Raw genomic sequence first — 24432 nt, 5'->3', positions numbered from 1 at the left:
TTGTAACTGTAGTCGGAACTGTAATTGTGTAATTGTAACTCGTAACTGTAGTAGTAACTGTATGTAACTGTAACTGGAATTGTAACTGTAGTAGGAACTGTAGTCGTAACTGGTAACTGTAGTCGTAACTGTAGTAACTGTAGTCGTGTAACTGGAATTGTAACTGTAGTCGTAACTGGAATTGTAACTGTAGTCGTAACTGTAATTGTAACTGTAGTAGGAACTGTAAGTAAACTGTAGTAGTAACTGTAATTGTAACTGTAGTCGTAACTGTAATTGTAACTGTAGTAGGAACTGTATACGTAGTCGTAACTGTAATTGTAACTGCAGTAGGAACTGTATACGTAGTCGTAACTGGAATTGTAACTGTAGTCGTAACTGTAATTGTAACTGTAGTAGGAATTGTAACTGTAGTCGTAACTGTAATTGTAACTGTAGTAGTAACTGGAATTGTATACTGTAGTCGTAACTGGAATTGTAACCGTAGGAACTGTAACTGAAGTAGGTAACTGTATTGTAACTGTAGTCGTAACTGGAATTGTAACTGCAGTAGGAACTGTATACGTAGTCGTAACTGGAATTGTAACTGTAGTAGGAACTGTATACGTAGTCGTAACTGGAATTGTAACTGCAGTAGGAACTGTATACGTAGTCGTAACTGGAATTGTAACTGTAGTCGTGTTGTAACTGTAGTCGTAACTGGAATTGTAACTGTAGTCGTAACTGGGATTGTAACTGTAGTAGGAACTGTATATGAACTCTTGAAAATACGTTCAACTTAAAATTCCTTTGAGTCTAGGCACTCTTCTGTCAGCAAGCAATAACGAACTACAATGCCAGCAAACGAAAGCATATACTTGAAACTCAAAGTTAAAATATAAACAAACATTATCTAGAGCTTACTGGACCCATAATGCTCAAGCATAATTTTTAAATATCTCAAATGTACAAAATTGCTGAATATATCATATAATATCGAGCCAAATAATCTCTTCGTTGAAGTTGAGAAAATCTCCAAACTATAAGACCCGCAAAGATGGTCTGATAACATGTTTCAGGTTCTGCATGACAGACCGCCGTGATATTGCTGGAATACTGCTAAAAGCGGCGTAAAACCACACCCACTCACTCACTCTCTCCTCACCTCCGAGGCGCACCAGGCACACACAGATGATGTCCGGATACACTCCCCACAGGTAGCGGCGTTTGTGCAGGGGTTACTCTCCAGGCGGGACGCTGCACAAGTGTAAGGTACACATCACATTACAACATAAACACAATAGTAACCGCTTTACTACAAAAGCCTAATGCTGTCTGTCAGAGAAATTTCTCGTTGCTTCGATTATTTTGTCGGAGGTTGTGAGTATTTTCTCGTTAATTTAATTATTTTCTCGTTGCTTCGAGTACGAGACGTTTTTGAAAGAAACTTAAAGAAACGAGAAACTACCCGAAGCAATGAGAAATTAATCGAATCAACGTGAAGCGACGAGAAAATACTCGAGAAATGGTTACTGAATTTTTTTTATTACAAGTAGCAGCATTAGTCATTTCATTACATTTCATACTTATGCACTTATTTGTGAAACGATTTTTTCCTCTTCAGGCGATAACTCAAAATATATTTTCAGATACAGACTGGACTTAATTTTTATTTATATATTTATATTGTCTTCTGTTTCGGGTTAATCATTATTTAACCGAGATCGACAATGTTGGAAATGGAACGTGAAACATATCCGGTTTTGATGTAGTTGTAGGGTTTATGAGGATCTGAGCTGGTCATTTTTTAAAATTAGTTTCTGAGGAAGACATTATTTTGGGCAGTCTATGATAACGCTGCAGAATCGGTGACGGGGAGCGACGTACCTGTTTGTGGAGATGCCGGCTGAAGTAGGAGCGTTAGCAGCGCCATTAAAAGACAGGGCCACATCCTGGGTTGATTCTGCAAAACAAAATGTAAAATGATAATTTGCATTATCTATTATCTTAGGCATTGGAAACAACAGGTGCAGTGGTGGTAGTGAGTGAGTGAGTGAGTGAGTGAGTATGGTTTTACGCCGCTTTTAGCAATATTCCAGCAACATCACGGCAGGGGACACCAGAAATGGGCTTCACGCACTGTACCCATGTGGGGAATCGAACCAGGGTCTTCGGCGTGACGAGTGAACGCTTTAACCACTAGGATACCCCACTGCCGTCGTAGTAGTGTGGTAGTATAAGTAGTAGGTGTAGTAGCAGCAGCAGTAGTAGTAGTAGTAGCAGAAGAAGTAAAGTAGTAGACGTAGTGGCAGTAGACGTAGATGTAGACGTAGATGTAGACGTAGAAGTAGAAGTAGAAGTAGTTGCAGTAGACGTAGTAGTGTTGTAGTATAAGTAGTAGGTGTAGTAGCAGCAGCAGTAGTAGTAGCAGAAGTAAAGTAGTAGACGTAGTGGCAGTAGACGTAGATGTAGACGGTGTCGTGGTGGTGGATATTGCAGCAACAGCAACAGCAGTAGCAGTACTAGTAACAATTGTTTGATTGACATCCTAGAAGTTTTTTGAGATATATGAAAACGTACAGCTGTATGGACATCAACAGCTTCTAGATTATTGCACTGTGGATTCTTCCACCCTGTCAGGCAGGAATGTCGGCAACCAACTGATGACAGTTATATATACATGATATGTTGTGATAAGCAGCAAATTAACAATAACAAGAACAGGCATTGGATAATAAGTAGCACAATAGATAGCTTGTGGAAGCCAGATTGTGGAAGCCAGTACTGTATGAATAACAAATATCACACAGGTTGTGAAGCCAGATGTGACAGTAAGAACTGAACACTTGAAGTGAGCTGGTTGGACAGTGATTATCAATTAACAACGAGGGCAGAGGGAACGTAATGACCTCTACCTCGACCTCGACCTCGGACTTCTATGTAGGGTTTGGTTGTTTCGGTGGAGTACTCCTTTGTGCTTAAGAAACTATGGACTTTTTCAAACTGAATTTGATGCAAAGGGAATTTGTGCTGGTGTCTGTAAATAATGGAGTCTGGTCCAAACAATCCTGTGGTTGACCCTATAAGCATGGATCTACGCAATTGGGATATGATGACCTGTGTCAACAATTTCAGCGAGCCTTACCACCCGACCCCGTTAGTCGCCTCTTACAAGCATGGGTTACTGAAGACCAATTTCAACCCGGATCTCCACTGTTTGTTTCAAATACCAGCCGACATCAAAATGGGATCTATCCGGACATCGTCGTTTTTCTTCAAAGACATGAGTGTAAAATCGCCAATTGGTATACGATGACATTCATCACTAAATTCACCAGGCTTGACCACCTTATCCCGTCGATCGCCTCTTACGAAACGTTAATGTTATTGAAGACTAATTGTAAACCTGATCTTCACAGGTATTTTTACTAGTGGTTGAGAGGGCTAATTTTCTTCCTCATCTGGCTGTCGAAGCTTGCTGTTCTTCGCTGACGGTAACTACTCGGCCGGGAGTTTGCCCCCTGTACTGGACTGTCTAACAGTCCCTGAACCACACTGTGAATCTCCCACCACCCTGGCTTCTTTTCAATTTAAAAGGAATTACTTGTTTCTACCAAAATAATATATATTCAGAGGATAAGCGTTAGTCTATCACTGTAGGAGCCACCACAGTCACAATTAATTGTACGTTTTACGTTTTAGGGGACCAGTTGTTCGAGGGATGTTACCTGGTTGATCGGAGATTCTGCAAACAAGCACACACTGCCCACGTCACTATCTCCATCACAACACGAGTTTTGAAAAAAATGACATTTTTGTACTTGCAAAGCGCACAGCTTATACCCACCAAGTTCATATTAACCGTTTTAAACCGTCTCGATTATCATAATCGAGCTAAATGTTATCTGTTTTGAAAAATGAGCCAGTATGAGTCACTGTGGTAAATGTATTTGTATCTGTGTATCAGGTGTCGATGCAAGGTGTCGCCAGTGTGCCATATTGCATCATGAACAACGACAGCTTTGTTTTGTTGTAACTGACGACGCCGAGAACGAATGTCCCACTGTCCGTCTGACTTCACAGGGAGACGCTGGTGCATTTATACTGCATTTCATATCAATAATTCCCATTTTAATAATATTGATTTGTCAAATCTTAAACTGTAATTCATGATATAACCTTTCGTCTGACAGTTATTGATTTCACAATGTTCAAGATGTGGAAATGAAATAAATCATAAATATATTTATGGCGACTGGGGATAGAAGATAGAAGATACAGAGGGCCGATCTCCCGTTTAATATGCCGTGACCTTGTGTCAAGGTAACATGACCATCGCGTGCTACGTTTCAACGTTGTAATCTATGCACGTAATGTCAATATGTCGATTGATTTTGTCTCCTTTTAAAACAGAAAGCTGATGAAATAGAAAGATGAAGCAACTGTGTAGCAACAGCTTCAGTGGTATGGAAGCTAATTAATGCCACAAAACAAAAGAAATATCATCCGTGCAGATACTATTTTCTTTTTCAGAACGTGGTCCTAACGCGCTTCCATACAGCTGCCCTTTGGAAGAGTTGAAACATTTTCACAGGCTATTCCTGTCTCCTCCCCAGACAATGTACTTGGTGTGTACAGATGAAATGGCGATCACGATTTATTACATCAGTCAACACCATCAGCTAATACCACCAAATTATGCTCTTTGAAATAATTTATTGATAATCTTTACTTAGATTAAAGGCTTTTCTTAAAATAGAAAAGGTAAACTACTATCATTAGCACAGAAGACCATTTTTTCAGAGGGTGATATGCTTCCATACGTATACACTTGCCATTTAATAAGCGTTGAATTGTTTCTCCAGACTATTCCCCTCTCCTTCCTGTCAATGCACTGGTTATGTACATGTTGCTATCGTGATAGATATCCTCCGGCTATTCCGATCTCCTCCCCGGATACAACACAATACGTCGCTTTGTTATGTACATGGCGTGTTACAAGCGTGACGTGCGGTTACTTCCCATGCCGTGTCTACAGAAAGAAACAGATCCGTCACATGACGTCAAGCAGTGACCAATTCCAGTGCCAATTATCTAGATTGATAGAGACAAATGTGTCAGCTTCATGTTTAATCAATATGCAATTCCCAGTATGAAGTACAGAGAACGACATAGAAAACACACATAACTGATTGTTATTGAAGTTGCTTTATTTCGGGAATATGCACATGTGCCCGTATTACCCACGGGCACACGCGGTTGTATTAACATTATTCGCTGCACACACCTTCACTACATGCACCAGTTTCAATGGGTACTGGTTGACCAGCGTCCTGGGGCGCTGCAATTCCATTACAGAGTCATGTCCCTTAGTCATGACAGGATCCGGTGATCGAGGATCAGTTTCGCTCTTATAATGATCCTTGGTCATCGCCAACCTTTGGGTTTCACAAATGAGAGTGGAATCCATCCCATCTCCTTAAACGGTTGGTTGGTTTGTTATTCAACGTCGTACTCAGCAATATTCCAGCTACATGGCGGCGGTATGTAAATAATCGAGCCTGGACCAGACAATCCAGTGATCAACAGCATGAGCATTGATCTTCACATATGGGATACAGTGACATGTGTCTGCCATGACAGCGAGTCTGACCACCCGATCCCGTTAGTCGCCTCTTACGACAAGCATGGGTTACTGAATTCTGAACCGGTTCTTCGCGGATGGGGCAAGTGCTTTGAAGTATTCTTCATATAAAGTTCAGATGTGTACAGCGTGTCAATGAGGCAGTCTTGCCATGGGTTAACAGTCCTAACATCTTAATGTGCCAGTGTTGCTATGAAGTTGGTTCTGGCAAAGCAAAAATTTGTACCTGGTCATTTTCTAAATCATGTTTTTGTAACCTTAATGTATATTTTATAAAGCTAGTCATAGATATAATTTAAACTGTTTATTTGTTTGAACCTCCGCTCACATTAAGCTAACGCGCAGTGTTGTAACTGCACATACAATGTCAACGCCAGAAACTAACCAATCTAGATTATCATCTGAAACATATTCCATTGAACGTCAAAGGCAAGATAGTGGTTCAAGGTCTCGGGACGGATAACTGAAAGCCAGTGATGTCACCAGGTGTCGTCTAAACAGCAGCAATTCGATGTGCAGAATGAATTCCCTCAGGCCTGTCGGAATCCTGTGGTTGAGGGTTCGAATGCCGGTCTGCCTTAAATGTGGCTATATGTTTGGTAATCAGGCGTATTAATAACATCGAATGAATATTTTACAGAAGACGACTTTTCTCAGAATTGCTGACTTATTTCTGTGTTTTACTTACCATTTGTTGCACGATACACATTCGTGATATGAATGATGTATACTTGGCCTATGGCATTGTTACAAAATTAATATTCTTTACATTCATGCAACAATCGATGGATGAAGCATTTTGGTGAATATATCTCCGTCGTTCGTGTTTTGTCGACATCCGATACATATATATACGATGTATATAAGCAGGCATAGACTTGGTCACGGCCCCTGTCAGACATGTAATGAATAAACCATGTTGACTGGTGACCATCGGAATTATTTCAAGTGTTTTCCACACCAGCTATCGAATCACTGTTTATCATTCTTTGGATCATGGTGAGAAATATATCTGAGGGATTTTTGCTTACGTCATGCCAGTATTATTCCAAATATTTCACAGCGATTTGTAACTTAGGGAGACAAACCAGTGGCTAATAGCATGATAGACGAGCCACGTCATGGGGCATGTTAGTACTTATTCAATTAGGCAAAACATAGCGTTTTTAGGTATTTGTTTTGCATGGAAGAACATTTTGTCTAAGATACAAAAGAAGTAGGACATGTTTTGGGGTTCTAAGAGAGTGTGAAGATGTTGTGTTGGGTGAGGTGAGGTGAAATTGGGTTTTACGTCGTGCTTGAGAGTATTTCGCTCATATGACGACGTGCATGCGTGTGTATGTGTATGTGAGGCTGCTTGTACTAGCCCAGACTAAAGCTGGTTTTATAGTGCTAGCCCACTGAGATACCATGCCGTAGTGAAGACACATTATACTGACTCCGAGCCGACCAGTCCTTGTTGTACCCATCAATGCCGAGCGCCAGGCAGGGACCAACAAGTACCATATTTTAACGTCTTTTGGTATGACGCGGTCGGGGATCGAACCCGCGACCTTCCGCTCTCCGGGCGGACGCTCTAACCACTACACCACGGAGGCGGTTGTTGTGTTGGGGAAATAAAGGTCAGGTGAAATAGGATGTTGTGGGTTTATGCACTTATATAGCGAAATGGGTACATGGGAATGTTATACTGGTAGTACTTGTTCTGACTTCCCACATTTCTGGTGTCCCCCGCCGTGATATTGCTAAAAGCGGCGTAAAACCATACTCGCTCACTCACTCACCCACTCACATGTTTTGTTTGACAAGCTGTTACAATGCTTCCCCAGTCAGACCATGCCGCAGTGTAACAAGAATACCCTACTCTGACAAAGTAGCCGAGCCTGACTTTTGGAACGTGTTTGGTATGGCCCTGCCAGGGATTGAATCAAGACCTCCCTTTCTCCGGGCAGACACTCTATCCACTAGACCACCAAGGTGGTTTCTGTCATGGAACATTAACTGAACCTTGAACGGTAACACGTGGGTTGAAACAAATATGTAATAAGTTCGATTCTCCTTCCCAGAGGGGAGGTAGGGTAGCCTCGTTACGCCGAAGACCCGGTTTCCATTCCCCACATGGGTATAATATGTGAAGCCCATTTCTGGTGTCCCCCGCCGTGATATTGCTGGAATATTGATAAAACTAAGCCCACGCACTCACCCACTGTCTGAACGCAAGGCAATGCATCTTGTTTCATTAATAATTAAGATATCGTCGGCACCACCATGACTCATTTAGATCCATCAGAGTAAATCGGAATGCCATTTATAGATTCGGAGATTGTGGATATATTCTCTTTTCTGGGTTTCTGGTTTAACAAGGGGCTTACCTGGAAACCACACATGCATTCAGCATTCAACAATATTCCAGTATTATGACGACTGTCTGGGGGTTATCGAGTCTGGACCAGACAATCAGGTGATTGACGTCATGAGAATAGTTCTACATAATTGTGATACGACAAAATGCATCAAATTGAAGTCGGTCACCCTAACCACCCCCACTTACTCTCATTCGTAGACGAGAAGGTTTAGAACAATTTAACAACACCTGAATAGTCGGTCATGTCTATGTGTCAGCTTGATGTGGGAGAAAACCCCGAAGTCAATGCATGCAGGGGTGGAAATAACTTTAAAATTGCTTGTGTACTCCGGTACAGTGGCACATGTAAAATCACTTGCCCTGATAATGTTTCCTAAGCAACACGATGAACATTGGAAAGTCAACTGGACACCGGTACAGCGTGATATACAAATTTGCATGCCCGACAGAAAAAAACACTGGACTCGGGCGTCGGGCAATGGGTTATTTCCACCCCTGGCATGTCTACGACGTTAACTATTTTGGTGAAACTCACGTCTCACGTACACGTGTATGTTGCTGCCAAACCCAAAAAATCAAAATACAGGTGATTCCGCGCGATTCGATCCAGCATTATAAAATTCCGGACGCCGCAACTCCGCACAGCGAATAGCGATTCCTCCTACGACTGTACAGCCAAGTCTCTGACCGGGGCAGCAGTGCACGTGCTTTTAAACAGATCTCATCACTATTACTAATTGAAGTCCTCAGCAAACCAAACTCCAAAGCTCCAAACGTGCTTCTTGCCTGCTGGACGGCAGAGGTTCCGGATTTAGCGTTGTGTTGTGCGTTGTCAGGATATCAGCTGATATAAGGGACTTCCACCAGTATCCGGGATTAGGCTGCACGGAGTCCTGCATTCCAACAAAAGGGTTCTCGGTATCGGTGATATGGTATCAATCTCATTCTGAGTGAGTGAGTTTAGTTTTACGCCGCTTTTATCACTATCACGGCGCGGGACACCATAACTGGGCTTGACGAGCTAGGCTACCCTACCGCCTCTGGTCTCATTTTGAGGGTTTTTTATACACCCCCTTAAACAGTATTCCATCAATATCATGGGGAACACCAGAAACGGGCCTCAATCGTGGACCCAGGCATGTCAGGAATCGAACCAGGGTCTTCGGCGTGACGGGCGAGCGCTTTGGTTACTGGGCTACCCAACCACCCCTTAGCTTGTTTTAAGTATGTAAGTTACGAGAAGATTTCAGCGCAAGCGGGATCCGTTGTAGAAACACCAGCCGAGGGTCAAGCCGTAGACCATCATCCACCCGTCTACGTACACTCATTACGCACATGCTTCGGTTTCCTCTGTTTAATTGTTTGTTTTGTGCCGCTGGCCATGTGCTCTGCTTTACGCCTATAATTAAAGTAGATTTTATCTTCAAATTATCAGATCGCCATGCAGTTTTTTCACTTTTTTATCAGTTAGCGAGAAACTCGTCTCCAACCGTATTTGACAACATTATAAACTTTAGGCACGGGAAGATACGCTTGCATAAAATCCGGACAGTATCAACCTTCACTAAACACATTCGGATCCAACCGGCTAATTCCGTTTATTATATAATGCCTCTGTTATTGATGGAGTAACGGTAATGCATAATGTCAAATCGTCAGACCTCTTGAGTAAGGTCGTGGAACAAGACGGTCGAGTTTGTGTTGGTCCTTTATGGTCTACAGAAGCTGGTAAGCTTGGTAAGAAGCAGCTTTGAAATAAGGACAGCTACTGTTGCTGGTTTTGTTTAATAAGATCGTCACGTGAACTAGTGAAACTTGTAGCTGCTCTCAAAATGTTGATCGAGATATATGGGACGGGGCAGGCAGAGTATAGTATGAAAATTTAAAATTGTGAAACTGAAATCGACACCCGACAAAGACTGGTTGCCCAAAATGTCTTTCACTCTCCATGCTTCAAATTACCCCGATAATTATTAGAAACATTTTCTTACATTTCACGACCTAACGTTAAGGAATCGAAAGGTCGACAGAACAATCGTATGCATCATACAATTCCCAGAATAAACTTAAACACAAGGTAATTTTTATCAGATGCTGTGATTCATCTCAAACAAGTAATACGCATTATCCCACGCCCATGTGAAACGGACGAAATGCACACACCGACACAATTACAGCCACACTGTAAATTGGTCACAGACAGCCTTCTAAACTCCTTGCACGACAATAAATAAACAGGCAGTGCGTCCCATTATCTCGTGTGGGATGCTGAACTGTCGCCTTAACACGTCGCAGGTTATTGGGAGGAGGGGGAGAGGGAGGAGGGAGTGGAGAACTGAGATGCAGAGGGTGAGTAGGGACTGTATGGACATGATCAGGCTATTTGGAAATCATAATGGAAATCCGTCTCTCGATTTGGTACTCAAACATAAAAGCTCTGGTTCATGGACTACTGGGACTGAGTGAGTGAGTATGGTTTTACGCCGCTTTAAGCAGTATTCCAGCAATATCACGGCGGGGGACACCAGAAATGGGCGTCAAACACTGTACCCATGTGGGGAATCAAACCCGGATCTTCGGCGTGACGATCGAACGCTTTAACCACTAGGCTACCCCACCGCCCCTACTGGGAGTGATGAGGGTGGAGGCGGGGTTTTAACCACAAGGCTATATCCTCCCAAACCCCACCCACCCCCCCCGGCCCCAGGAACCAAACAAGAAAATCTCGGGGAACAAGGGTCTATGGTCGTTGTCAGTAACTGTTAGTACTCCTTTCTACATCATTCAGATAGTACCCTAATTAAGAGATAGTGCCTCAGATTCAGACAGGCCACTAATTAGTCAATTACAGCGAAAGTTTTCATTACGTCCGGGAATGGTACCGTTGTCAAAAGGGGATTTAGTGTTTTCAGTTAATACATATAATGTTATACACTGTAATGTGATACATATAATGTTATACACTGTAATGTGATACATATAATGTTATACACTGTAATGTGATACATATAATGTTCATTATTTGGCCTGCAGATGCATCTAGTATGTTGGTATTTAAACTTAATTCTACCGGTAATTGAAAGTTTGCTATATATTAATGATTCACATTCTGTTAATGTTACCTATTCTTACCCCCAACAGGACAGGTTCTGACAGCACTTTACTATTTGAAACACAATAGTTTTCCACACATATCGCACATTAAACACGTGTATCACACGCCAAGTATGGTACCGGCTAACGGTATTGTTGGCTTACCAATCTGAACAGAAAATTTGCGTGATAACCATAGTCTTCACCACAGACACGTGGTTTCATTTTTCTTCCTGATCTTCGGTTCAAGAGAGTGACAATAAGCAGAAAAGTGTGAATCTCAAGCCATAAGTTAAATACCACGAGTTGCATGTGGTCTGGTCTGTTCCGGTTATCACAACAACCCACACCTGTGACCGGTACTCGTCCGGACGTTAACCAGGTGTTGATGGAGGAATTACAAGAGACCTTTAGGGTTGTTTGGATTCACTCTTATTGCCTTTGAGCTTGCGTCTCGGAAACAATCAGGGTGTGGCCAGATGAACTATCAACTGCGGAGTTGAACAACTAAAAACATTAAAGAGAGTCTTAATTGCTCGCGGGCGACGTGACTCTGGTCGACGTTTAGTGAGGCTGCAAGATAACAGGTTACAAAATGTTTCTCGCAGGTCATATAGAAAATGCCGTGTGAACGAAACATTCCAGAGGACTTCTACTGCTGCTGCTACTACTCAACCGCTACAGATAATTGTTACGTGATACATGTAATACTGAGAGTGTCACAATGTGTAGAAATGTGTCAAGTTATAAGAATAGGTTGGCAGGTATTATGACCTTGACAATGCTAGTTGAATTCAAATAAAAAAAAATAAAACCCGATAACTGAAGATTTTTGTAGACCCCGAAACAATAGATTTCAGTTTTGTCTTGCTGGGAAGAAAGGTCTTCTACATTCCTTGAGGCACGAGCATGTCCTTTGGAAAGGGGAGACAATTCTTCACTTAACACCTTAACAACTGCAAATTATTCTCAGAACATTATTTAAACCAGACTTTGTACCAGACACCATCGGATATCACAAATCCCAGTGGAAAGTACACGTTCACCCGAACCGTTCATGACCTACAACGGGAAATATTTGAACAGTTCATGGCCTCCCGTCACAGCAGTAAGAGAAGTGGTATGTAGAAGGGGGAAGTAGTTTACTGGCTCACTGACAGATCATTTGCTCCATTCGGGTTAGAGAATGTCGCCATGCCAGCAAAAGATCAGGTCGTGAGAGCCGATTTAAAGGATCGGATGTTCGAGTCTGAGTCTTCGTAATTGTGTGTCATCTTACCCTGACAACGCGGGTCGTTTCTCATGACATGGTTTGTTTGGTCAGAGTCGATCATATACAGACCGCCGTCTTATGCCTGAACACTACATGCGGAGAGCGGCGTTACAGCAAGGGTAGCGAAACATCAGTATCCAGAATAGTAGATGACATAAACTGAGTGAGTGAGTATGGTTTTAAGCCGTTTTTAGTAGCGAAACATCAATATCCAGAATGGTAAATGACATACACTGAGTGAGTGAGTGAGTATGGTTTTACGCCGCTTTTCGTAGCGAAACATCAATATCCACAATGACAAATGAGTGAGTAAGTGAGTAAGTATGGTTTTACGCCGCTTTTAGCAATATTCCAGCAATATCACAGCGGGGGACACCAGACATGGACTTCACACCCTGTACCCATGTGGGAATCGAACCCGGGTCTTCGGCGTGACGAGCGAACGCTTTAACCACTAGGCTACCCCACCGCCTCTAACAGACACTGACAAGCATGCATGGGTATATATGGTAAATAGGAACATACTGTATCTGGTCACAGACAGTTGGCTGTACTCCTGAGTAAACCACCACGTCTCGCACCATGTAGTCGGTCTGCTGATACTAACGTAACTGGTAGTAGTGACTGACGTCTAAACAGTTCCGTGCTGTGAGTTATCATTCAAGATGTTACGACATTCAAGGTTTCATGTCTGTGAAGGAAGTTATGAAAGTGTCTGTGGTGAGGTTTCACTGTCTGTGAGTTCCCAAAATTAATGTTTCTGTGAGTTGACTGTGAGTTATGATCTCAATTCAAGTATTTAGATGCCAGTCTATGTGAGTTATGACATTCAAGGGATGACATGCAATGTCTGTGAGTTATGCCATCTGGTGAGTTATCAGGTTTCATGACATTCAAGGTTTCATGTCTGTGAGTTATGACATTCAAGGTTTCATGTCTGTGAGTTATGACATTCAAGGTTTCTGTGAGTTATGTCTGTGAGTTATACAAGGTTTCATGTCTGTTTCATGCATTCAAGGCCTCTGTCTGTGAGTTATGACATTATGAGGTATCCATCTCAAGGTTTCATGTCTGTGAGTTATGACATTCAAGGTTTCATGTCTGTGAGTTATTTCATGTCTGTGAGTTATGACATTCAAGGTTTCATGTCTGTGAGTTATGACATTCAAGGTTTCATGTCTGTGAGTTATGACATTCAAGGTTTCATGTCTGTGAGTTATGACATTCAAGGTTTCATGTCTGTGAGTTATGACATTCAAGGTCATGTCTGTGAGTTATGACATTCAAGGTTTCTGTCTGTGAGTTATGACATTCAAGGTTTCATGTGAGTTATGACATTCAAGGTTTCATGTCTGTGAGTTATGACATTCATCAAGGTTTCATGTCTGTGAGTTATGACATTCAAGGTTTCATGTCTGTGAGTTATGACATTCAAGGTTTCATCTGTATGTCTGTGAGTTATGACATTCAAGGTTTCATGTCTGTGAGTTATGACATTCAAGGTTTCATGTCTGTGAGTTATGACATTCAAGGTTTCATGTCTGTGAGTTATGACATTCAAGGTTTCATGTCTGTGAGTTATGACATTCAAGGTTTCATGTCTGTGAGTTATGACATTCAAGGTTTCATGTCTGTGAGTTATGACATTCAAGGTTTCATGTCTGTGAGTTATGACATTCAAGGTTTCATGTCTGTGAGTTATGACATTCAAGTTTCATGTCTGTGAGTTATGACATTCAAGGTTTCATGTCTGTGAGTTATGACATTCAAGGTTTCATGTCTGTGAGTTATGACATTCAAGGTTTCATGTCTGTGAGTTATGACATTCAAGGTTTCATGTCTGTGAGTTATGACATTCAAGGTTTCATGTCTGTGAGTTATGACATTCAAGGTTTCATGTCTGTGAGTTATGACATTCAAGGTTTCATGTCTGTGAGTTATGACATTCAAGGTTTCATGTCTGTGAGTTATGACATTCAAGGTTTCATGTCTGTGAGTTATGACATTCAAGGTCTGTGAGTTATGACATTCAAGGTTTCATGTCTGTGAGTTATGACATTCAAGGTTTCATGTCTGTGAGTTATGACATTCAAGGTTTCATGTCTGTGAGTTCAAGGTTTCATGTCTGTGAGTTATGACATTCATTCAATGACATTCAAGGTTTCATGTCTGTGAGTTATGACATTCAGGTTTCATGTGTCTGTGAGTTATGGTTTCATGTCTGTGAGTTATGACATTCAAGGTTTCATGTCTGTGAGTTATGACATTCAAGGTTTCATGTCTGTGAGTTATGACATTCAAGGTTTCATGTCTGTGAGTTATGACATTCAAGGTTTCATGTCTGTGAGTTATGAGTTTCAGGTTTCTGTGAGTTATGCCATGTCTGTGAGTTACGACATTTCAGGTTTCACGTCTGTGAGTTATGCCATTCAGGTTTCGTGTCTGTGAGTTATGCATCATGTCAAGGTTTCATGTCTGTGAGTTATGACATTCAAGGTTTCATGTCTGTGAGTTATGACATTCAAGGTTTCATGTCTGTGAGTTATGACATCCAAGGGTTTCTGTGAGTTATGACATTCAAGGTTTCATGTCTGTGAGTTATGACATTCAAGGTTTCATGTTGTGAGTTGAGTTATGACATTCAAGGTTTCATGTCTGTGAGTTATGACATTCAAGGTTTCAAGGTCTGTGAGTTATGACATTCAAGGTTTCATGTCTGTGAGTTATGACATTCAAGGTTTCATGTCTGTGAGTTATGACATCCAAGGTTTCATGTCTGTGAGTTATGACATTCAAGGTTTCATGTCTGTGAGTTATGACATTCAAGGTTTCATGTCTGTGAGTTATGACATTCAAGGTGTCCATGTGTCATGTGTACCACACCCATGTGTTATTATGTGTCGTGTATTGGAGCAATGCCATGTGCTCTTGCGATACGTCATGTCCATATGTTTGGAAAGTACGCCATCACGTCCCAGCGTATTGTGTCGGATGAAGCTTCATTGGATGGTGCTGTACAGTGTCGTGGGGAAGGGAGAACAATAGACAGATATACACGACCCAGGAGACAGGAGGAATGTGACGTCTCTCCAGGGAGGTCGGTAGACTAGTGCCCAGTCTTTGAACGTATATAATTTTGATAGAAACAAACAATTCCTTTAAAATTGAATAGGAGCCCCAGTGAGCAGGGAGATTCAGAACCTGAACCTGGGGAAATTTGGCTTTTAGGACTTTATGGCCAGACAGGTGGGGAAAACAATGTGGTTCGGGGCGAAAAACGACATACGCAAAAGACGAACTCTCACAGGAGAAAAAGTGAAAAGCGCCCTCATGTATAACCCTGTACTGCACAATGATGTCTATGGGCCAAGTCTCTCTCACAGTCCCTGAACCACATTATTTTCCATACTGCCTAGCCCTCCGTGCAATGCTAAATCTCGAAATGAAGCAAGTCTAGATTCCTTCAGGTTCTGAATTTCCCATCTGACTGGGTCTCCTTTCAGTTTAAATGGGTTTATTTGTTACTATTAAAATTATATATATTCAGAGACTAGGTGTTAGTCTATCTACGAGCCCTCTGACCTCAATTATCCGATGAAGCCCGTGAAACACCAGGGACTGGTATATATTACTGATACCAAGTCCCGAAATAAATCATTGTGACCGAGTGGACACGGCAATATCACTCACAGTTCCCCCTCGGTCACTTCACGGACTCCCCAGTGCTGCACACAATGGAGGCTGAAGCAGCATCGAGGTGGCGGGGGAGCCGGTGTTCCAGCAGATATTGAAATGCATGATATTGGAGCTAAGTGCTTCTGTTAAAGCCGTACTTCGATGCTGTTTGTCACGCACATGAGATACGTACACAGTGCAACCCGTGCTTAGATACAGAGCCTGGGCCCATTTCCACAAAGCGATTGGTGCACTAATACTGCCCTAGTCTTTAGGGAAGTGGGAGAGTTACGAATGTTACGACAGCTTTTAGCACTGTGATATGTGCCACGGGTTCAGTTTCACAAACTGCTGTCTGGGTTAGGACTTGCGTTTGTAATATATTACTACACTCGTCTTAGCTTAGCGCTAAGAGCGCTTTGTGGTCCCGTCGTCTTTGCTTAGTGCTAAGCTCACTTTGTGGACCCGGGTCTTTGCTTAGTGCTAAGCTCACGTTGTGGACCCGGGTCTTTGCTTAGCGATAAGATCGCTTTGTGGGCCCGTCGTCTTAACTTAGTGCTAAATTCGCTTTGTGAAGCCGGGTCTTGGGCTCAGTGGTGGGTCTCATGTATCTCCTACACAGACCACATGATAGCCGGGCCTGTTTGATCTGAGGGTGTCCGGGGATCATGATCTTGTCCACTGGATTCTCACTATGGACTGAGTGACGCCACAACAATGTAACCACGTTACTCACAATGACGTCACAGTGTGTACACAAGATTAGCCCAAGCCATCTTGTTCGAGAACTGCCCCCGGAAATATCAACTTAACGAGACTGTCAAGTGCCTTAAGGAAACTCACTCGGACTTGTTCCTCGTTGTAAATGCGTTGCGTTTTCTTCAATTTATGCATAGACATGTTACCTTGATTTTTGTCTGACAAATTTCATTAAGATCGAGTATGCCATATGCATATTTAAGAGAAAGAAACAGAAAAAAAACATCACTAAAATTTTGACCTTTTATATTTTACCAGGGTCCAAAGAAAAATGGACAATGGCGACCCCAATACCCCATCCCTTCACAGGTCTCCTGGCGAAATCTAAAAATCCCTCCCCAACTATGCCCGATACCTGTCCCATACGTTTCAGAGTTAACGGACCATGTGACCTATTACATGTTCCCATTAGATTGTGGGTTGGAATCCTATCCCACACCTTTCAGCTTTACGGTAACAAGTACAGCAATTCATTAACCGACAATGGCGAACACTGATCTTTATCCTCCTATAACGGTATTGACCCGACACAGTATGATACAGTATACCATTGGAACTGGATCTATAGATGGAATAAGGTATTTCTAAACACATTTCCGTGAAAGTATTTCTTCAAATAATTGTATTTTGTTAACAGAAACGTTCCTTCTCAGCTGTTTTTATACAGGAATCAACAAATTTAGACTAGATCAGAACTACTGGCTTTTACAGCTTGATCGTGGCTTTTAACGCATACATAATTTTGGGTAAAGTCCACAGACGTGGCAATAACTATTTATGTCTGTGTACTTATACATACTGGTGGAGTGCACGACCATCCACCCCCAAGCCCCTAAAACAAAACAAAACAAAAACAACAACAACAACAACAACAACAACAACAACAACAACAACAACAAAGAAAACCAAAGAACACTACAACCTCGGATCGGCACGTTGGCTATAATGTTCTGCAAATACTTTTAACGGGCGGCCAGTGCTATTAACCTGTCGCGATTACAGACACTTGACCGGGAAGGGCTGTATTTGCACTGCTCTTATCCCCTCGACTCTACTATCCTCGTCCAGGGCTGGGTCGTCCCGGATTACCCCGAGGGAAGATAACGTGAATGCATAATTAGCCGTCACTGACCACGTCAACTTCATCACATACCGAGAAGCCAAAGTAAACATCACCGAGTAGCACCCATACAATAGGGCGCGGCAATACTGTGGATATATGCCTCTGAGTGTGTCGGCCTGTGCGTGCGTGCGTGTGTGCGTGCGTGCGTGCGTGTCCGATTCTTTATAGGTGCAGTTGCAGAGCATAGGATAAATACGTCTCCATTTATATATTACATGTAGTGCATTAATGCCTCTGAGTGTCTCTGAGTGAATACATTCTTCTATTCTATACTGTTTGTGGCATTGTCTGTGATATTCTTACGGTGTGTGTAGGTGTGTGTGAGTGTGTGTGTCTATATGTGTGTGCATGTGAAATTGTGTGTGGATTTCACGTATCAACACTGTGTCTACACGTCAACGTTTGTTTACGTGTGTATGTTTAGCTTTTCCGATTCAATTTGTCGATATTTACCCGTGTGTGGATGCCCTGATTCATTACTGTGTCTATATATTTACCTGTGTGGATGCCCTGATTCATTACTGTGTCTATATATTTACCTGTGTGGATGTCCTGATTCATTATTCTGTCTATATATTTACCTGTGTGTGGGTGTTCTGATTCATTATTCTGTCTAAAAATAGTCTATATTTACCCGTGTCTATATATTTACCTGTGTGGATGTCCTGATTCATTACTGTGTCTATATATTTACCTGTGTGGATGTCCTGATTCATTATCCTGTCTATATATTTACCTGAGTGGATGCCCTGAATCATGTCTGTGTCTATATATTTACCTGTGTGGATGCCCTGAATCATTTCTGTGTCTATATATTTACCTGTGTGGATGTCCTGATTCATTATCCTGTCTATATATTTACCTGTGTGGATGTCCTGATTCATTATCCTGTCTATATATTTACCTGTGTGAATGTCCTGATACATTATTCTGTCTATATATTTACCTGTGTGGATGTCCTGATTCATTACTGTGTCTATATATTTACCTGTGTGGATGTCCTGATTCATTACTGTGTCTATATATTTACCTGTGTGGATGTCCTGATTGATTAGTTAGTCTATATATTTACCTGTGTGGATGTCCTGATTCATTACTGTGTCTATATATTTACCTGGGTGGATGTCCTGATTCATTATTCTGTCTATATATTTACCTGTGTGTGGATGTTCTGAGTCATTATTCTGTCTATATATTTACCTGTGTGGATGCCCTGATTCATTACTGTGTCTATATATTTACCTGTGTGGATGTCCTGATTCATTATTCTGTCTATATATTTACCTGTGTGTGGGTGTTCTGATTCATTATTCTGTCTAAAAATAGTATATATTTACCCGTGTCTATATATTTACCTGTGTGGATGTCCTGATTCATTATTCTGTCTAAAAATAGTCTATATTTACCCGTGTCTATATATTTACCTGTGTGGATGTCCTGATTCATTACTGTGTCTATATATTTACCTGTGTGGATGTCCTGATTCATTATCCTGTCTATATATTTACCTGTGTGGATGCCCTGAATCATGTCTGTGTCTATATATTTACCTGTGTGGATGCCCTGAATCATTTCTGTGTCTATATATTTACCTGTGTGGATGTCCTGATTCATTATCCTGTCTATATATTTACCTGTGTGGATGTCCTGATTGATTAGTCTGTCTATATATTTACCTGTGTGGATGTCCTGATTCATTATTCTGTCTATATATTTACCTGTGTGGATGTCCTGATTGATTAGTTGTCTATATATTTACCTGTGTGGATGTCCTGATTCATTATTGTGTCTATATATTTACCTGTGTGGATGTCCTGATGCATTAGTCAGTCTATATATTTACCTGTGTGGATGTCCTGATTCATTATTCTGTCTATATATTTACCTGTGTGGATGTCCTGATTCATTACTGTCTGTCTATATATTTACCTGTGTGGATGTCCTGATTCATTATTCTGTCTATATATTTACCTGTGTGTGGATGTCCTGATTCATTATTCTGTCTATATATTTACCTGTGTGGATGTCCTGATTCATTATTCTGTCTATATATTTACCTGTGTGGATGTCCTGATTCATTATTCTGTCTAATATATTTACCCGTGTCTATATATTTACCTGTGTGGATGTCCTGATTCATTACTGTGTCTATATATTTACCTGTGTGGATGTCCTGATTCATTATTCTGTCTATATATTTACCTGTGTGGATGTCCTGATTCATTACTCTGTCTATATATTTACCTGTGTGGATGTCCTGATTCATTAGTCAGTCTATATATTTACCTGTGTGGATGTCCTGATTCATTATTCTGTCTATTTATTTACCCGCGTGTGGATATCCAGATACATTAGTCTGTCTATATATTTACCTGTGTGGATGTCCTGATTCATTAGTCTGTCTGAGGTTTCTCTGATTCATTACTGTGTCTATATGGCTACCTGTATGGTCGTGTGCGTGTGTCTCCCACTCTAATAAAATCCATGTTGTACACAACACTGAAAACCCGTCCACACACAAAACGTTCGATCTGTCCAGTATCAATAACTAATGACACACTAAAGGAGAACCACAAGCCGTTGACTGCCATGTTGAACATGTAAGTGTATACGCTACTGATGTTGATCTGGACATGACATAAACCACGTATACTTACGCGTGTCTATTGAGACACTGATACAAGGTGAGTGATACGATCTGGTTGACCCCACTTTGACCTAACCTACCTGCAGTTCTACACGGAATGAGGATTATCGATCGCCTGCGGCTTTATCAGAGACGGTGAGATTCAGACAACTGGCACTAGTACAATCATCCCAGTAAGATACTGATGGACAGGTTACCCGGGTAACGTATCTTAACTACTGATGGACAGGTATGCCTAATTACTGATTGAGAATACCTTGCCTTAAGTACTGACGACAGGTTACTTGGATTGTCTTATTTACTGGACTACGAGGACACATAACGTGATCTTGTTGTAACTACAACTGCTGACAATGTCCTTCTATATTTGTCGTACAGTAGTAAAAGAAGCAAGGTGATTACTGCATACAATACCTTCGTGACGGCCGCCCGAAGCCAATCTACTGATACGTGTAACGTTGGCTGTCTAAACATAGCAGCTAGACCTCAGCCACCCATGTTAATCTCACATCTAACTGGTCGACGGTTTGTGATCAGTCAAGGAGGGGACGTCTGGGTGAGTGAGATGACGCTAATGTCAGAGAGACTCTCAAATGACGCTGACGTCAGAGAGACTCTGAATAACGCTGAGGTTTGTGAGACCCCGAATGTCGTTGACGTCAGATAGACTCTGAAATGACGCTGACGTCAGGGAGACTCTGAATGACGCTGACGTCAGATAGACTCTGAAATGACGCTGACGTCAGGGAGACTCTGAATGACGCCCTCAGAGAGACTTTGAATGGCGTTGACGGTAGAGACTCTGAAATGACGATGTCGTCTGAGAGACTGAATGAGAATGACGTCTGAAAAGTTAGAAGATGCTGAAAACCCACGATAGGCTGATAGGCGTTTAGAACCAGTCAATGACACACCCACAAATCACCATACACTGTGTCCTTCATTCAGCCCCTACATGTCAAAGGTTGCGCGGTCACATTTGCATACCACGTGCTAAATGACGATAAAACGTTTCAGCTATTATCGCAAGAATGGCTACACAACTTCTCTGTTTTTCTTTCGGTTCACATACGTGCCCTGTAGCCCGTTTCCTCTGTGCACGGAGAACATGCCACATACCACACGCGCCCAAGTAATCTCCTTGATAACCGACCGGGTTACGACACCAGGTCCGAGAGGGCACTGACCGGACTGTGATATAATAGCCGATTGTTGACACACGACATACAATAGCGGCTCTGACAAATCCCTCTTCAAACCAATGACACGCTTCGCTGCACATACATACCGATATGTTAGCCTTCTCGCTGGCATGCCACTGACAGTACAGTCAAAATTGTTTAAACCTCTCTGTAACCACAGACCATATCTATTATATGGGGACCATATCTATTATCTGGTCCCTGTTGTATCTTCAAAGGGACGTCGTACAAGAGGCCATATTTGCATGTCATATTCTTAGAGTAATGAATATTTAAAGAAATGTCATCGAGTGACTGTCTACCAGATGTTTTGATGACTGTGACAATGTTTACTTATGGCATACTTTCAAAAAAGAAGTGTGGCTGAATCAGGGCCCCGTTCCACAAAACGATCGTAGCGCTAAGGTGATCGTAACTCCCATGCTTTAACATAGACTTACGACTGTCGTAGCGCTACGATCGCTTTGAGGAACGGAGCCCAGGTGGCGGTTTTACGAACTCCTGGAGAGATGATCGTGAGCAATTAATTGACTTTTCATTTATCAACAACATAAACTGCCCGTATCCACACAGCATTACAAAATCAAAGGGTCTTACGTTTAAATACAAGAAAAAAGAGTTTCACTTTCCTCAGCATTAACCCTTTTGACACAATTAACCGTATCTCTACACTTGTGGTCCATATAATGAAAAGAAACGATGTCGAATTTTCACTCCATTGAAAGCATCTGATAATTAGCATAACAACTGCAAAGATCCTTCCATCATTTCTGAAATAATTATAACCCAAGGGCCATAAACTGTCTCATCATACTAGTTCATTCACGTCAAATCTGAGTGACACTTGCCTCAATGATATTAAGGTGCGTGTGTCGCGAACTCAGAGGCGGAGCAACCGTGCGTTAACTGTGTCACCAGTTTAACACCTCCCTATTAAAGTCACGAGATCGGAGACAGGAAGAAGGATAAACTTGGAACAATTTAAGGAATGAATGAAGCAGAAGACAAATATATGCAATGTCTTTCCTACACCGTGCGTTAACTGTGTCACCAGTTTAGCAATTGCATATTAAAGTCACGAGATAGAAGACGGGAAGAAGGAAAAACTTGGAACAGTTTAAAGATCAACAGAAACATCAGAAACATATATGCAATGTCCTCCCTACATTTCATATCGCAGTTGTATGGGCAGACGTACTGGATGCGACGACGCAATTCAAGCGTCAGTTCAACAGAAGGTGCACGTCGTACCCAGTCTGAGTTAATATACGCATATGAACACGGTGCAAGGTCAGGGGTAAACCAAGTATGTATGTCTGTCGACACAAACCTGCAAGACGTGTTCTAGGGTAAACACACGTTTGCGTGGGCTGTCATAGACGAACGTTAAGTCAATGTAACTTAACTATATTTTAAAAGATCCCAGCGGTGGTACAAGCGAAAAGTAATATACTACATGTTGAGATAACAATTCACCTGGACGACTGGTAGATATTTACTATTTGCATTAGACTGGTACTCTGAAAGTGTATAATTTTGATAAAATGAAACAAAATTTCAAATGAAGAGGAATCTCAGTGAGATGAGATATTCAGAAACTATACAACCTCACGTATTTCATATTAACATCGAGGGCCAGCGTTAGGGAAATAAATGTTTCGGGGACTGTACACGTGACACTGTGAGTCAGACAGTGACTGTGACTGTGACTGTGACTGTGAATGTATATCACCACACGCATATGCGGATACACGATTAATAAAACATCATACGCCAGTCATATGTACACCAGATGAAACTAATGTAGGTCACATGGATTGTGAATACCTGAATAAGATCAGCAATGACTGAGGCCGATATTTTGCCAACGCGGAAGGTGTTGCAAATTACTGTAGTTTTCAACGTCCTCTTTAAGCCGTTATAGCAATTCATATTTAAAGCATGTGAGGGCATATCGACCAGTGGTTCATCCTAAGATTCGTTAAGTCGCCTTGACGGCTTACCAGGTGAATTATTATGATGATTCCCATATCGGCAATATTTTAGCATGGAGCGACGGGTGTAAGGAGACACACGCTCACATAGTCAGGCCAGTTACCTGGGTTGTCCACAAGGCCAGCCTACTGTGTGTGTCTGTGATATGACTGCCCGAGTACAGGTAGATATTCGCAACACCTGTGGAATACGAAGCAGGCATTGAGTGAGATGTGCACCAGTCAGTGTATTGCGTTCTTACCTTGTATGCCACTCTCTGTTAACGGTAAAATCCAACAGCAAATTATACACAAATGTCAACAAGACAATCAGAATCCAGGATTTTGGTGATAGGTTTGTATAAACACATGTGCGTTGGTCGCGGAATAGAAGGACGCCTCGCTCTCAATGCTCCGGGAAATGGAGCGTAACGTAGTGCGCGGTGCATAGTTCGAGTAAAACTCGCGTTTCTGTTTAACGTGGTCGATATGTCACCAGACGTGGGGTGTTGATAATACAGATGTTACAAGCCAAGAAACGCTCAATTTTATATTGTTATTGTCTGCTTCAATGAAACCTGGCTCATTACTTAGGCTTAAGCACAAGTGTACGACGGCAGTGGCGCGTAAATGCTGGACAATGTTAAATCAACAATAGCGAAGACATTCCCTCTGAGAAGTTGCGTCCCTTTATCGTGC

The 24432-nt window shown here is 41.8% G+C and overlaps 1 protein-coding gene across 1 annotated transcript in view; it reads right to left on the bottom strand.

Annotated features, from left to right (window-relative positions):
* Positions 1 to 24143, bottom strand: part of LOC124281657 (integrin beta-PS-like) — a 46961-nt gene extending 22818 nt beyond the window's left edge. The window contains exons 1-3 of the mRNA XM_046717595.1: positions 23997 to 24143; positions 1867 to 1942; positions 1145 to 1236 (exon numbers count right to left, since the gene is read on the bottom strand). Coding sequence (XP_046573551.1) covers positions 1145 to 1236; positions 1867 to 1930 — 156 coding nt within the window. The 5' untranslated portion in view covers positions 1931 to 1942; positions 23997 to 24143. The remainder of the gene's footprint in view (positions 1 to 1144; positions 1237 to 1866; positions 1943 to 23996) is intronic.
* Between the last annotated feature and the right edge of the window lie 289 nt (positions 24144 to 24432).

This window comes from Haliotis rubra, unplaced genomic scaffold (genome assembly GCF_003918875.1).
Source record: "Haliotis rubra isolate DU_JTF1 unplaced genomic scaffold, ASM391887v1 Scf287, whole genome shotgun sequence".
In the NCBI taxonomy this organism is placed as follows: domain Eukaryota; kingdom Metazoa; phylum Mollusca; class Gastropoda; order Lepetellida; family Haliotidae; genus Haliotis; species Haliotis rubra.
This window is presented reverse-complemented; position numbering and strand designations above follow the sequence as displayed.